We start from the raw sequence: 13336 nt of genomic DNA on the forward strand, positions 1-13336 counted from the left end.
TTCTTGCTGACCAAATACAGCAATGAAATTGTGTTTATTCCTGTGCACCATCACTACTGTCTAACAAAACTTTTGTATTAGTTACTTAGTTCCTGCTGCTGAAGACGGACTGTTTACAAAGCATCTTGTCTCTTTATAGTGGCAATGAACAGGAGGAAAAAGCCTAATCAAATTACCTTGGTTATTTGATCCCAGTAGGAATAAAAAGAAACCGTAGCTAAATACAGAGACAGAAAGACACAAATACGTAACTTATGTCTGCTTTCTCAGAAACCCTCAAGTCCCGTGTTTGTTTCTTGGCTTACCTATAATATAGGATAAAATGAGATTCCAACCGGTGATAAAAGCCCACAGCTCACCAACAGTTACGTAAGTATACAAATACGCAGAACCAGTCTTGGGAACACGAGCACCAAACTCGGCGTAGCAGAGACCTGCCATCACAGACGCCAGGGCAGCAATGAGGAAGGAAACAACAATGCTAGGTCCAGAATCAGATTTGGCTACTTCTCCAGCAAGGACGTAAACACCAGCACCAAGGGTACTTCCTACTCCCAGTGCTATAAGGTCCACCGTCGACAAGCATCGGCACAACTTGGAGTCCTCAAGGCTTTCACCGCCAACATTCTTCTTCCGTACCAGGCACCGAACAAAGGTCAAAGCTGGTCCACAGGGCAACATGGTGGATGGAGAGCTCTGAAATAAAATACGTCATTGCAGTGCATAACAAGTACCCCAGAAACAGTGAAAAACAGCCAAAGAAAGGCATGAAGAACTTCAATCACACCTACTTATTAATACATTTACTCTTTTCTATGGCATTAAAAAAGCCATCATGTTCTTTTTCCCCACAAAACATATGAGGGATTCAGTTACATTTAAAATTCAGTTATATTTAAAATATATATATATATCTTATATATATATATAAAATATATATATATATTTAAAAAAAAAGAAAAGAAAGAAAAAAAGAAGGAATAGCTTCTATTTGTTGTTGGCTTCTTCTTAACCATTTCTAAAACATTACCAAAACAGACATCTGTCATCTCACGAATCATTAAGGCTTTTACAATAAGGATCATCACCAATAAATATGGATTTTTAAGATGTAAAACTCCAACATCAAGGCTATAAACACCAAAAGCTTTAAAATACAGCATTCTGACAGAGCCAATGAAATATCTTTTTGGATTCAAATGACATGGCTTTTGCCTTTAGAATTCACTTCAGTAAAAAACAGCTTGAAAGTAGATTAAAACAGTGTTTCTACTCCTTCCCACACAAACAATGTTTCCCAGAAATAATTATCTTTAAAAGAAATGTATAAGCTCTCCCTGGCAAGCTTCTAACAAGAACCAGTAGGATAACTACTCATCCCACACCAACTGCAGTTTCTTCAGTACCCTGAATGCTTGTCGCAGTGTGGGGTGCAGTAAGTTCTTGCCCATGAGGTCAGATTTTGTGACCAGCTAGGTCCTGAAGGCCAGTAGGTGAGGAGCATTTCTCTGGCTTGTCATATGGGTGCCTGCTAAGAGGAACACTGGTGGTTTGCTTCCCAGCTCAAACCAGATGGTAGCAGAAGGTCCAAAGCATTTGGCTGGAATGCAGGACACTGAAATCCAATAGAAAATAATATCTCAAAGAGACAGTGTTACTGTACAGGTCCTGTCTTTCTTTGTGCAATTGCATTATAGATGACTAACAGTTTGGTAAGAATTAAGCTATGCCATCTGCCATCTCCCCAAGCTGATATTTGTCGTTGCAGCCCATACCATAAATATCTACACTGTGCTCATGATTTTTTAAGAGCAATCCTCATAGGAAATGATTTTCATTTAGACAAAGATACTCTGCTGGTATATCCCTCCGCATACATATCAGTCTCCTGAATCAGTAAAGGGCATTTCTACCCACAAAAGTTCAATCTACTAACAACGACTTTCAAGATGGATGTCTCACTATGGCAGTATTTGATCCTGGAACAAAGACTCGGAAGCAAGAGGACAGCCATCCTGAATGCAAGATTGCCTGAAAAATATCCCCTCAGGTATTAAAGAGAGAGAGAGAGATCTGAGCAGAAACATGTTCCTCCTCTTCCTGTAGCTCCCCAAGCACACTGACTTGTCACTTTCATCTTTAAAGAGGGTTCATTAAAGTCTCCATTCACCTTTCAGGGAAAGGGAGGTTGATAAAGGAGAGTGAATGGAATTGAATAGCTCCAGACAGTGATGTTTAGTGCCCGTTAGAAAGTTGATGGCTGCCCCAGGACAGAGCAAGAAGGCAAGACAGGCAAGTTTCCAAGGCTCTGTTGCAATTAGGCAGTTTGGCCCTTCAGATTCCCAGATATAAATATCTGCCTGCAGTGTCCAGACTTCAGCCACTGAGGCAATTTCACACACCAGCTTGTGAACCAATATGATGTGAATGTTGGCAAACAGAAGATATCCAGCAGCTCTTCTGAGGGGAATCGATATTGAACTACTCAGACAAAATCCCCTACTGTAGCTCCTCAACTCTAGTAAAAACACCCCATTCCCTCAAAGGTAGGCTTTTCTGTCCTGGCTTGTACTTTGACAAGTATTCCCAAGACTGTTACGTTTTCCTATAATGACACTTCTGAATCAGTAGCAATCACTTAAGATGCAATTTCGATATATTCATAAGGCTGCAGCCCATGGTGACAGGCAGCAACACAATTGTGACTCCATGCCCTTCCTCTTAGCAATTTCAATGTTGCAGAAATAAGGGTGGTTTTGTTTTTAAGGAGTGATTTATTACCTTTTTTTTTTTTTTCCCCCTCAAATGATAGATCATTTGGTATTTCATTAACAGGAAAAAGTATTCTGTCAGACTTTGTTCTCTCAACACTAATCAGTTTCCAAGACTTTTGTTATTCAAATGGCATCTCAGATTACTCTGTTCCTTTGCAATCTGGGACAAGTCCTGAAGACTGTAAAGTCATTTATCACAGTGGCCAGCTGGGTGCTGTTAGAGTTTTCTCTGCTGAGAGGCAATCCATATGACAAAATATGTATTTCTTCTGCTTCTACTTTCTCCTACTCCAGTGGAGAGAACAGGAGGCTGGCTCTTGCCAACCACAAGCCAGTAAGATGAAACACCTCTTCTGACTCAAAGTCACCCTCTCTTTAGTCTTTAAAAATTGGAGCACAAGCAAAGACAAGGTACAAGATACAAACCTTGTGTCTGTAGAGGAAATAAATCCCTCATACTGGAGAAACATATCATTTTAGGTATATCCATCCTAACATGGACTTGAAGAACACATAGCCTTCTACGATGACCTCTGCAATCCAGAATATCTCACGCTGTTTACTAATTATGTGCGAATATACAACAAACAATGTCTGAGTGCTGTTTCACAACTCCTGTTGCAATGTACCAAGTACAGAGTGCTGCCTCAGACAGGGGCCCCATTCAGATTTGGCACAGACATCCAAAGAATCCAGCATCCATCACTTCATACTTGACAGGAAGAACTGATGGGCTTATTTGGTCTCCACACTGCCCTAAATGGCATAGGAGGTGACAAAGTGTCTTCAGAAACCACTGGCAAGCTTAACCTTCTTCCAAGGTGCCACCCGCAAGGTACTGCAATGCAGAAGAAGGTAATCCAGAGGAACGACCTGGGCGCAGGTCCACAGGGACGTGTGCTGTCACACAAGCACACCTCACTGTCACACTGTGGCTAAGCAGGTCCCACAGTCAGCCACTAGCCACAGAAGCAGGAAGGCTCCAGCAGGAGCTGGGAGTACCTTTTGGTGGCAGCATTATCCTGGACAAGCTCACACTGCTGCCACGGCACTGAAAAAGGGCCTTACTCCTGCTGCAGTGGAAACCTGCCCCTTCCCAGCAGGCTGACCGCTGGGGCCTCTGCTTCCTCGCTGTTTCTGCTGGCAGCAGCTCTGGCCGAGGCCCCTGAGGGCTGCCTGTGCACAGCTGACCAGCCCAGGCCCTTCTCCAAGGCCTCCTGGCAAGGCATGCTTGACAGCTTGAGCTTGACGCTGACCAACAGCGGGCAGTTATCCCTGAGTGAGGCGAGGAGCAGGCCCAAGCTGCTGCTTCTCCCACGTGTTCAAACCTGCGCTAGGCGCCACGTCGGTGAAGTCTACTTCACAGAGACATCTGTCACAAGCAAACACCTATAAGTCCACTCGTCACTGACCTTGGCAAGATCCTTTTGCCGCAAACAACTCAGTTGGCAGCTCCCTGGCTCTGCCTGCACTGGGTCACCGTACTCCTGACGTCGCCCCTGGATTAAGTTTTTCTTTAGCTACGGATTATTCTATAACACAGAAAACAGCTCCAGCGGTCCTCTGAAAAGGGGAGGCCCCAGTTCAACTGCCCGGGACTTGAGAACCAATGCTCAGTCCGCGTTAAAGCCTCTCCCTTCCTTGAAAACGTTCCTAGAAAGAAATGTGCAGCCGAGCACGTCACAGCTTAGTTTTACCCCTTCAACAGCATGCAACAAAGGGACAGGAGGGACTGGAGCACCTAGTTTGGACAGGAAAGGAATTGGACAGACCTATCTAACACAGAGGAAAAAACATAAGCTCCTCACGTCTCATGGACATATATACTGTATGTTGGAGTACTTGACTAAGCATGGATCCTTCTCCCATTCCTTCTGCCCCTTATCATCTTGTTTGTTCTGACAGACTCTGCTGATGACAGACCCTTCTTCTTAACTTCAGTCTTTACTGGTCAGGAAAATTCCTGGTTGTAAACCAGCTATTTTACTGCTTGATCTATGTTCATCTGAATGCTAGCTCAAGCAGATGAGTTCAGCCTTATAACTCATGGCAGGTCTCCCATTCAGATGGATGATCAGCCACATTTAATGGCCATCCATTGCTAGCCCTCTTCTAGCAGCAAAGGTTTGCTATGAAAAAAATTGTGTCTACAAACAGAAAGCAAGGGGCAAAGTCTCCACATGGAAAGTTTCTATTCATCTTTAAAATTGCACCGACTACTTCAAAGTCTGTAAAAGCCACCATTCTCACAAAGCATTCTCTATGTGAAAAAAGCTAACAGCCTCCTACCCCAAAACAAAATGCAAACAATAGGTGGATATTGATAGCGCAGAAAAATTACTGTTATATCATAAAGTCGTTGTGAATTGTACCACATGTTCATTTCAAAATGACATTTTAATTATGCTAAATGAGTGATTTAAGTCAGTACTCATCAAACCCAAGCTGTACATGGAACAAAACAACTTTTGATTAAATAACCTCTGTGTTGCAAGTCAATATTTTGTACTAAATTTTCCATTTAAAGTTCTAATGAAAATGATAAAAATTCTCATATGAAAAGTATTATATAGCCACATAATACCTCTGAAAGTTGTTATACTGTTATCAAGATGTATATTTAAAGATTTCTTAAGCAAAAGTAATTTAATTTACTTCTAATCTATTTTGTTGACTTCATATTATATGTTGTAATATACTTCATTAGGTGCAGTAGTTTTACACTTTAAATAGCATATAAATTACTGAGAAAATACCCCCAACAAATTTGTAACATACTCAAAATGCAGAAATATAAATATATACAGATTAATTCAGTCTTTCTTCAGCCTCAGTTTCCTGTAAAAACCTGTGAAAAGTTTTACCAGTTGCACCAGTTGTTTTAACTCTGTTTAATTTTGGTGAAAAATCTTGTTTGCAGGATTTATTATTCAAGATATGTTATTGCAAGACCTTATTCAAAGTTGCAGTATCTAGTGCAATAATACATGAAAGTAAAAAAATAAAAATAAAAATCAGAGGTTAAGCATAACTATAGTCTATGATTTGTACGTGTGTACACAAATGCCCACGCAATACATGATTCTACTGCAACTGCAACTTTTTGATGTCCTAAAAGTTGATGTTGTGCCCAGGACTTTCAAAAATTTTCCACTGTCTTGGAATATTTAAAGCAGTGCACCCAAATAATACATAAGGCCCTAAAACTGGAAAGCAGCACCTGTAACAGAATATGCATAAATGGAAAAGGAAAAATTTACTACCTAAAAGCAGAAATACCTTCCATTCAGACTGAGAAGGAAAACATAGATCACATCTTCTGTATTAACACATTAATTCGCACTTAGAGATGTAACAATGTAAAGCACACTAAATTTAATTCTGCATAGCACATGTCTCACTATTCAAAAAGTACATATGTTAAAAGCAGAGTTTCATATGAAAAGCTGCATTGTTTTCAGATTGCTTCTTTTAGCATTACAAACCTGATTCAGAGCAACTTCTGCTAGGCAAACTTCTGCTTCTCTTGCCCAGTCCTGAACTTCTGTAGTCCTAAATGTCAGAGTAATGACTGAAAGTGATTTTATTGAAATATTTGCTTAAAAGCAAGCTGTAGGTGGTGTGCGAGCTGCTGCGGCAGAGGGGGTGGAGGCTCCACAGCCCCAGGTGATTGGAGAGCTGGGAGCTGGCAAATGATTTGCCCAGCAAAGGCGGGGAGGGAGAAAGTCTTGCTGCTGCTCAGATAAATCATATCCACCCTCTTCGCATCATAACATCTCATCAGGATGCCGCTTTCTACACTGGAATACCCCTGTCTGCTTACATACAAAGCATACGCAGGTGAGAAGGTACCCCCCATTCATCCCCAGGGGACTCTTTTTAAACATCCTGGATGACAAAAAAAAGTGTGGATGTAAAACTTTGTCTCTGACATGAAATCTAAGTCTTCCCAGCTTTCACATTTGCTGCCCTTGTAAAAAACAATTTGACTTAGAAGTGTGCTGAGCTCTTTGAGAACCACTTTGCAAGACTTTGAAACCTGAATCCTAGAGCACAGCATGAAAACTGCTTTTGCTAAGTACATTTTAAAAGAATATAATTAATTTGAAAAGTATTGCTGTGATAAGAAACAAGAGAGAAGAGTCTCTATTTACAATGTGGTTAGAGACCATTCTGCTGAACTGGGGTAGGCACACCGTATAGCTTCTTCTACTTTATATGGCTTGAAATGTAAAAAATTTAATTCAGTCTAATGCTGAAGACTGGAATTAGAATAGTCCAAATACTCCTGTGACACGATCAATAAATAATCCTCAGTTTCTTAAAAATTAGCTTCCAGAATAAACTAAACTCCAATGGATAATATACAGCTGTATTTTTATTACTTTCAGTGGCAGACAACCCTGCCCTAAACAAGCAGTAGAATTTCCAGTCAACATTATTCACAGTATATTGTTTCTCTTAAAACACTTGTCTTTCAGTATCTCTCTTTTTGTTCAGAGAACATTAAAAAGATGCTAAAAGGCGTAGGGAGGAAAGCTCCAGTGATGTCAATGCTCCTGCTTCCCCTCATGCAGAGCAAATCCCTGCTAAATACAAACTGTGTCTCCTTTCTAGCTAAGCCTTGCCCACTTCTGAAGCTAAGGGAATCTCCTTGTTCTCATAACTCTGCTTTCCACCAGTTGTATGGTACCATCTCCACTGTAGATCTCTCCATGTCAGACCTAATTGCCAGGAGCTCATTATCGACCCCATTCTCCTATCTCCCTCTTTAAAATTTAGCCTTGGAAACATCCAGTCAGAAGACAAAAACAAGAAGTTATGATTGAGGTTTATGCTGCTAATCGGTTTTCTTGGGTGAAAACAGAAAGAAACGGCTATTAAACTGCATCATTCTCACCCATTACAATATCTAGGCATTTATTTCCCAATGTTTCAGCCTCTAGGAAGTCCATTAATAACTTGGTAATTACTTGCATGGATTATAGTTAACATCCTCAAGGCCAGTGCTGAATCATTTCCAACTATGTAGATCCATTAGAAACTGTTGTTAATGCATAAATTAATCTATTAATCATGGGAAAACATTCCTCCTTAAAATAAATAAATACTGTAATTACTTCGTAATCTGCTGAATACAGAAACGCTTCTTGACTTCTAAAAGCTAGCCTTCCCCCCAGATGAGCTGAGCATGAGGCTAGCCTGTTGGTGGTGTTATGCTCCCTCCGATGGCTTTCCAGTAGGCTCCTGCTGGGTTAGTGGTGATGCACTGCACTGGGCTATGAATTTCTGCCACACCTAGGGCTGGAACCACTCTCTGGCATAACACCACATGTAAATAGTTCCCAAGTGGCTTTATTAATAAAAGACAATTCAGAAAGGGAAAAAAATATTGAGAACTACTGCCCACTACTTCCTAAAAGTGGCCATAGATGTGGTAGTGACAGGAGAATGGGCCCAAATTTAACCAGGGGAACTGGAATTCTTTATTTCCAAGAATGTAGAACAAGCTGAAGAAAGTAGTTTAATTTCAAATTTGCATTCTGATAGACTTATTAATTCCCTATAATCATAGTTCTTGCTATAGCATCTAGAAAACACCTATAAAATCTCTTATGGACATTTTATGCACTGTTTGAATTTGTAGATACACACATTTCAAAACCTCTTGCACTGTGCAGAATTAGCATAGACCTGTCAAGGGCATGTTGTCATATTCACAGAGCAAGACAAACAGTTCTTGCTATTAAATACACAAACCTGGTCAGACTGAGGCCAACAGCAAAACTGCAAGTTATATCATTGGGGTCAGGATTTGATTCAAAATAAGGACTTTGAATTAGGAAACAGGAGGAAGTAGATAGTAACGACAGAAAGGACTAACTAACCCTTACTCCACCAACAGTACACAACCACAGCACGACACAACATTGCTCACTTTTCCACAAGAAGTATTTTAGGGATGTCAACTGTCCCCAGACAAGCTGCAGTATACCCACACAGCATCTGCATGACTTCCATTGGGAGACCACAGGCTGGGAGCAAACCAGAAGCTAATTTACCTGCCAGTGTAGACAAACCCTAAGGATACTACAAGTACATAATTCTCTTCCCTAACTTCCTATAGTATTCTGAACACAGTCTATACATGTACATGTCTTATGCAGGGAGCAACCCCAAACAAAAACTCTTCCAGTTTGGCTCCCAGTTTGTTTCTAGTTACAAATCCAACAGTGTCCTGACCAACAACATTACTTTATAGCTTCAGTTTTGTCTTTAGAGAGCTTTGGTTTTAGCATTTTCGGCTCCTTAGCAACTATATCGTACTTGGATTAATCTAGTGCCTCATCCAACAGTTCTCTGACTCCAGGGATTTTTGCAGCTCATTCTTGCCATAAAGAATTGGATCAGAAATTCTTTTCTTGCTATGAAACAGCTGACCACATTAGAAAGCATGAACTGTAAGAGAGAACTATTTTATGTGTTTTATTTTGCTACAGAAGGCTCCTTTAAGACTTTCTCTTCTCGTGTCAAAAGAGTATGAAGATATTGACAGAGCTGTATTCAGAAATTTATGCCCAGGGAATTGAAAAAAAATAATTTACATTCATTTGCAAAAAGAAAACTCTTGCACGGACTAAACCAAAATACTGTTGGAGCCCAAATGACAAACTGATTAAAAGCTGCTCTGCTGTTGTCTCTGACTTGTCTCACAGCTACAGCCCAGCAGCTCCAGGCCAAAAAGGCATGCCGTTTTACATAACCAGAGGCGTTAGCTCTGCAAAAGCGTATCCACGTGCTTGTCCATATGGCTACCCATATTGTGTGGAAGTTAAACATGAACAAAAGTGCTGGCAGGACTGGCGTCTAAGTGAACCATTACAATTCCTCGAATAGAAATCTAAAATAGAGCCTGCTGCTTCGCCTTGGAAGTCAGGACTTTGCAGCCAACTGTAACAAAGGTAACTTGACATCCACAAGAAAAAAAGGAAAACATGACATGGTTTGTACAACTTGTGTAACTCCAACAGGATTTGAAAAGATATATTAGCATTCATAAAAGGATTCATGAAGTGCCAGCAGGAATCTTTTCTGTGTCGAGATAAATAAAGTAATGAGCACCTCGATGTAATCTGCTAGGATGATCCCATATGTAGGCATTCAAGTCTCTCAGTCAGGTATCTACATGGACAGTTGTTTCCATTGGATGCCTTAAGATCCTTGATAGCAAAAATATTTTAAAATGTAAAATATTAAAAGATTTATTATTTTGAAATTCACTGAAGTTCTGGAGTATTAATTCATACAAGTTTTAAATATGCTAGATCAATGTCCCAGAAACTTCTGCAATGCTAGTAGTGGCTCTGAGAGCTGATATCCGTGTTAACTTGAACTTGGGAGAAAAAATGCCTCCACTCCAAGACACAGCAGAGACAGCTGCTTTAACTGCAATGAGTCAAAATTAATGAAGTTCTAAAAGCAGAGGAACAAACTGCAAGCTAAAGTACTGTCTAGAGTATAAGAGAACTAGTTATGTATTCTTTCAGCACACAGGTTTCTGATTTTTAATTGCATGTAAGACCATGTATCATTAAGAGGGCTCATTTCTGCATATGAAAGAGATCTCTCAATGAGGGCAAATAGATCTGGCAAGGAATTTTCTGATTATAAAACTGGAAAAATCCATTCACTGAAGCCAAATATTCCCGTAAGAACAAACCAGATTCAAAGGAACACAAAATTTAGAAAAAATAGTCCAATTAACTATTTGTGAGGATATGCATAGCTCCCACCTCTGAATATTCTTCATAGTATTAAGAAAAATGAATCTGTATTTACATATGAAAATAAAAGCCCAGCTTCCCCCCCCCCCAAAAAAAATCAATTCAATCTATGTGCTAACCTACATAAAACAATCATAAATATCTGAGAGAAAAAGAATCGTTATAAAACTCAGTGGTAAATTAGCCTAACCCTATAATGTTGTGATAGGATTGTTTCTGAAGAAACTAAATCACAATTCCACAGTCTTTAAAGGGCTTCCTATTTATTACAACACTTTTATTTCAGGTTGCTTCTCACAGTTTAAGCAGCCTACTGAAATTACTTCCTACAGAATGCGGTACAGATTAAAATAAGTTATCACTTGCCAATTCTCTCAACTTTTTGTTTAATAATTCTCTTTCACTTTGTACTTAGAAAGAAAAATACCTCAAATCCTGACCTTCTGTAAGAGAAATGTAACACATCCTGTTAAATATAATATATTATTAGACTAAAATAGGCAGGAAGAATAGATCTGCTAAACTGCACTTCTTGTGTAACAACATGAAGGGCCACATTAGGCACAAATTCCTACTAGCTATTTTGACCCAGGAATGAGTCATTTAACCTAATATTAATCACGTCCCAAGCTACTACCAGCTATCACTTGCTGATCTCCCAATATTCCCAAAGGGGCTAAAGGAACTGTTTGCAGTGCTGACTCATAGAGCAGTCCCCAAGTCTAAAATCAGAGTTTTGGAGAAGCCTTGAAGAAAGAATGTATCTATTTAAAGCCATGCTCTCTAAAAAAGAAAAAAAATAAATAAATCCACACATGCTTTCTGGCCTGAATCCACACCTTGAGTAGAGTGCAAATACAAATAGGGAATTTAGATAGAAAAGCTTGTAACGTATACAAAGAAGAGCAAGAAAATCAAAGCTGCAACTAACACTCAATCCGTAAGTGAAAGTAAAGCCATGTTTTGCCAGGGCTGAAACGAATGGGTCTGACATCTCCTTGGGGGCCTGGGAAAGGAGCACCAGAGGTGGCTTCACATGGTGCCTTGGGAGAGGGCCCAAACAAGGCCCCACATGGCCTACGACGCACAAACTTATTTTCTCCAACAGAAGCACGAAGCCACAAGGTGTCTTCAGTAAAAGCAAAACGTAGAAGGTTTAATGGATGCAGAATGAGCCTGAGATACTGTGTCACAGGAGCACTTGCCCCAGCATCAGGGCACTCAGCTCTGCTACTCAGGAGCTTTTTCTCCAAAGCTGTGAGTTTCTCCAACATGGAAGAAACTGTTGTTTCTTCAACATGGAAGGAAGCAGGGCTTCTTTCAGCCTCAACCAAACACACCCAGGTCACAACCTGAAACATCCAGCCCCTGCCTCTCTTGCCTCCCACTTATCACAATACTGCTCTTGAGCTCCTGCTAGGGGCATATCCTATACGTAGTAGTTAAACCTCTGCTAACAAGCCTCTAGTGACTTCTCTGAGACCCTATGGAGAATGTTTCTCTAGCACACATGCAAGAAAGATCTACCAAAAAAAAACACAAAATATTAAGGCATTGTACTTTTTATTTTTTTTAAGATGTTAGCTATTGAATAACATTGTAAGCTGCTTTTCCACAAGGCTGATGGAACTCATGTCATCTCCAACTGAAGCAAAGAAACTTAAAAAAATCCATTTATGACACCAGCCCAAGACAGATGTTAGGCAGATGCCAAATATGTGGAAACATACTAATGTGCATGCATATTTGCTTCTTATGACAATTTAAGTAGGTAATAAGCACATTTTATAGCAATTATCCTGGCCTATGTAAATGCAAAGGCTATTCTAAATTGCACTTACATCTCAAAACTTAACAAAAAAATTTACTAAGCTTTTACCTAAACAGTGGGGCTCTGAGTTATTTATTATGAAGAGTTATATCATTATTTACAAATTAAATATTATATCATTTTATTATTATCATGTATTATTTATTATTAAGTATTACATCATTATTTATGAAATTAGTACTTTCTTTAATTGTTTCAAATACATTTCCTTCACAGTTTTTTTAAGGTTTTCTTTTTCTAATTATCAATTTATTATCCAAATTAACCAGCTCAAAATTCATTGTCTATTCCTTCTATAATATATCATCATATATATGTGTATATATATGTATATTTATATATAAACTTCTGTTATACATAATCTTTTTCTCAGTTTATTTGGATTTTTGGTTGTTGGGGGAATATTTAGGTTTTATTTTAAGCTCTTTCAATTAGAAAGGCTGAAAGTATTAGCTTTTCTTGTATCAAAGTGGGAAAGCTCCACTATTGCCATCTTGAATTAACATTTGGTTTTATTATTAAAAAAAAATGTTTGGAAAATTTCTATTAGCTCCATTTCCACTTCATTCCAGAGGTATGCCATTAACAATAATTTTCCATGATGGAAAATGCCTGAAAAAAAATGATATGCAGCTTTCTGTTTTTATTTACTGTTTCTAATCAGTAACAGGGCTTTACCTCTTACCCCATGGTTACTAAGTTTCCATTACATCCTCTTGTGCAAGACATTAGCAAAAGCCTAAATCAGATCAATTCCATCTATTTTGTCCTCTTCAAAACCAGCCAAAATAAATAAATAAATAAATAAATAAATGAAATAAACCCTTGCCAAACCAGTAGAGCTGTACATGCAAATACAATCCTTGATTTTGTTTTCTGGTCTAATACAAAGATATGAGTTATGACTTAAGGATAAAATTAAATCCCAAACCTTTCCCTGCTGAAAA

At 39.1% G+C, this 13336-nt stretch overlaps 1 protein-coding gene across 7 annotated transcripts in view; it reads right to left on the reverse strand.

Annotated features, from left to right (window-relative positions):
- Nucleotides 1-13336, reverse strand: part of SLC7A2 (solute carrier family 7 member 2) — a 48211-nt gene that overhangs the window by 16199 nt on the left and 18676 nt on the right. For 6 of the 7 annotated variants that reach the window (XM_066996787.1, XM_048049814.2, XM_066996785.1 and 3 more), the window contains one exon: nt 306-696. In XM_066996787.1, coding sequence (XP_066852888.1) covers nt 306-681 — 376 coding nt within the window. In that variant the 5' untranslated portion in view covers nt 682-696. Of the gene's footprint in view, nt 1-305; nt 697-6259; nt 6626-13336 lie in introns of those variants that run through there. The other variant, XM_013179923.3, reaches the window with a different exon arrangement.

Source organism: Anser cygnoides, chromosome 4, assembly GCF_040182565.1.
Source record: "Anser cygnoides isolate HZ-2024a breed goose chromosome 4, Taihu_goose_T2T_genome, whole genome shotgun sequence".
Classification (NCBI taxonomy): domain Eukaryota; kingdom Metazoa; phylum Chordata; class Aves; order Anseriformes; family Anatidae; genus Anser; species Anser cygnoides.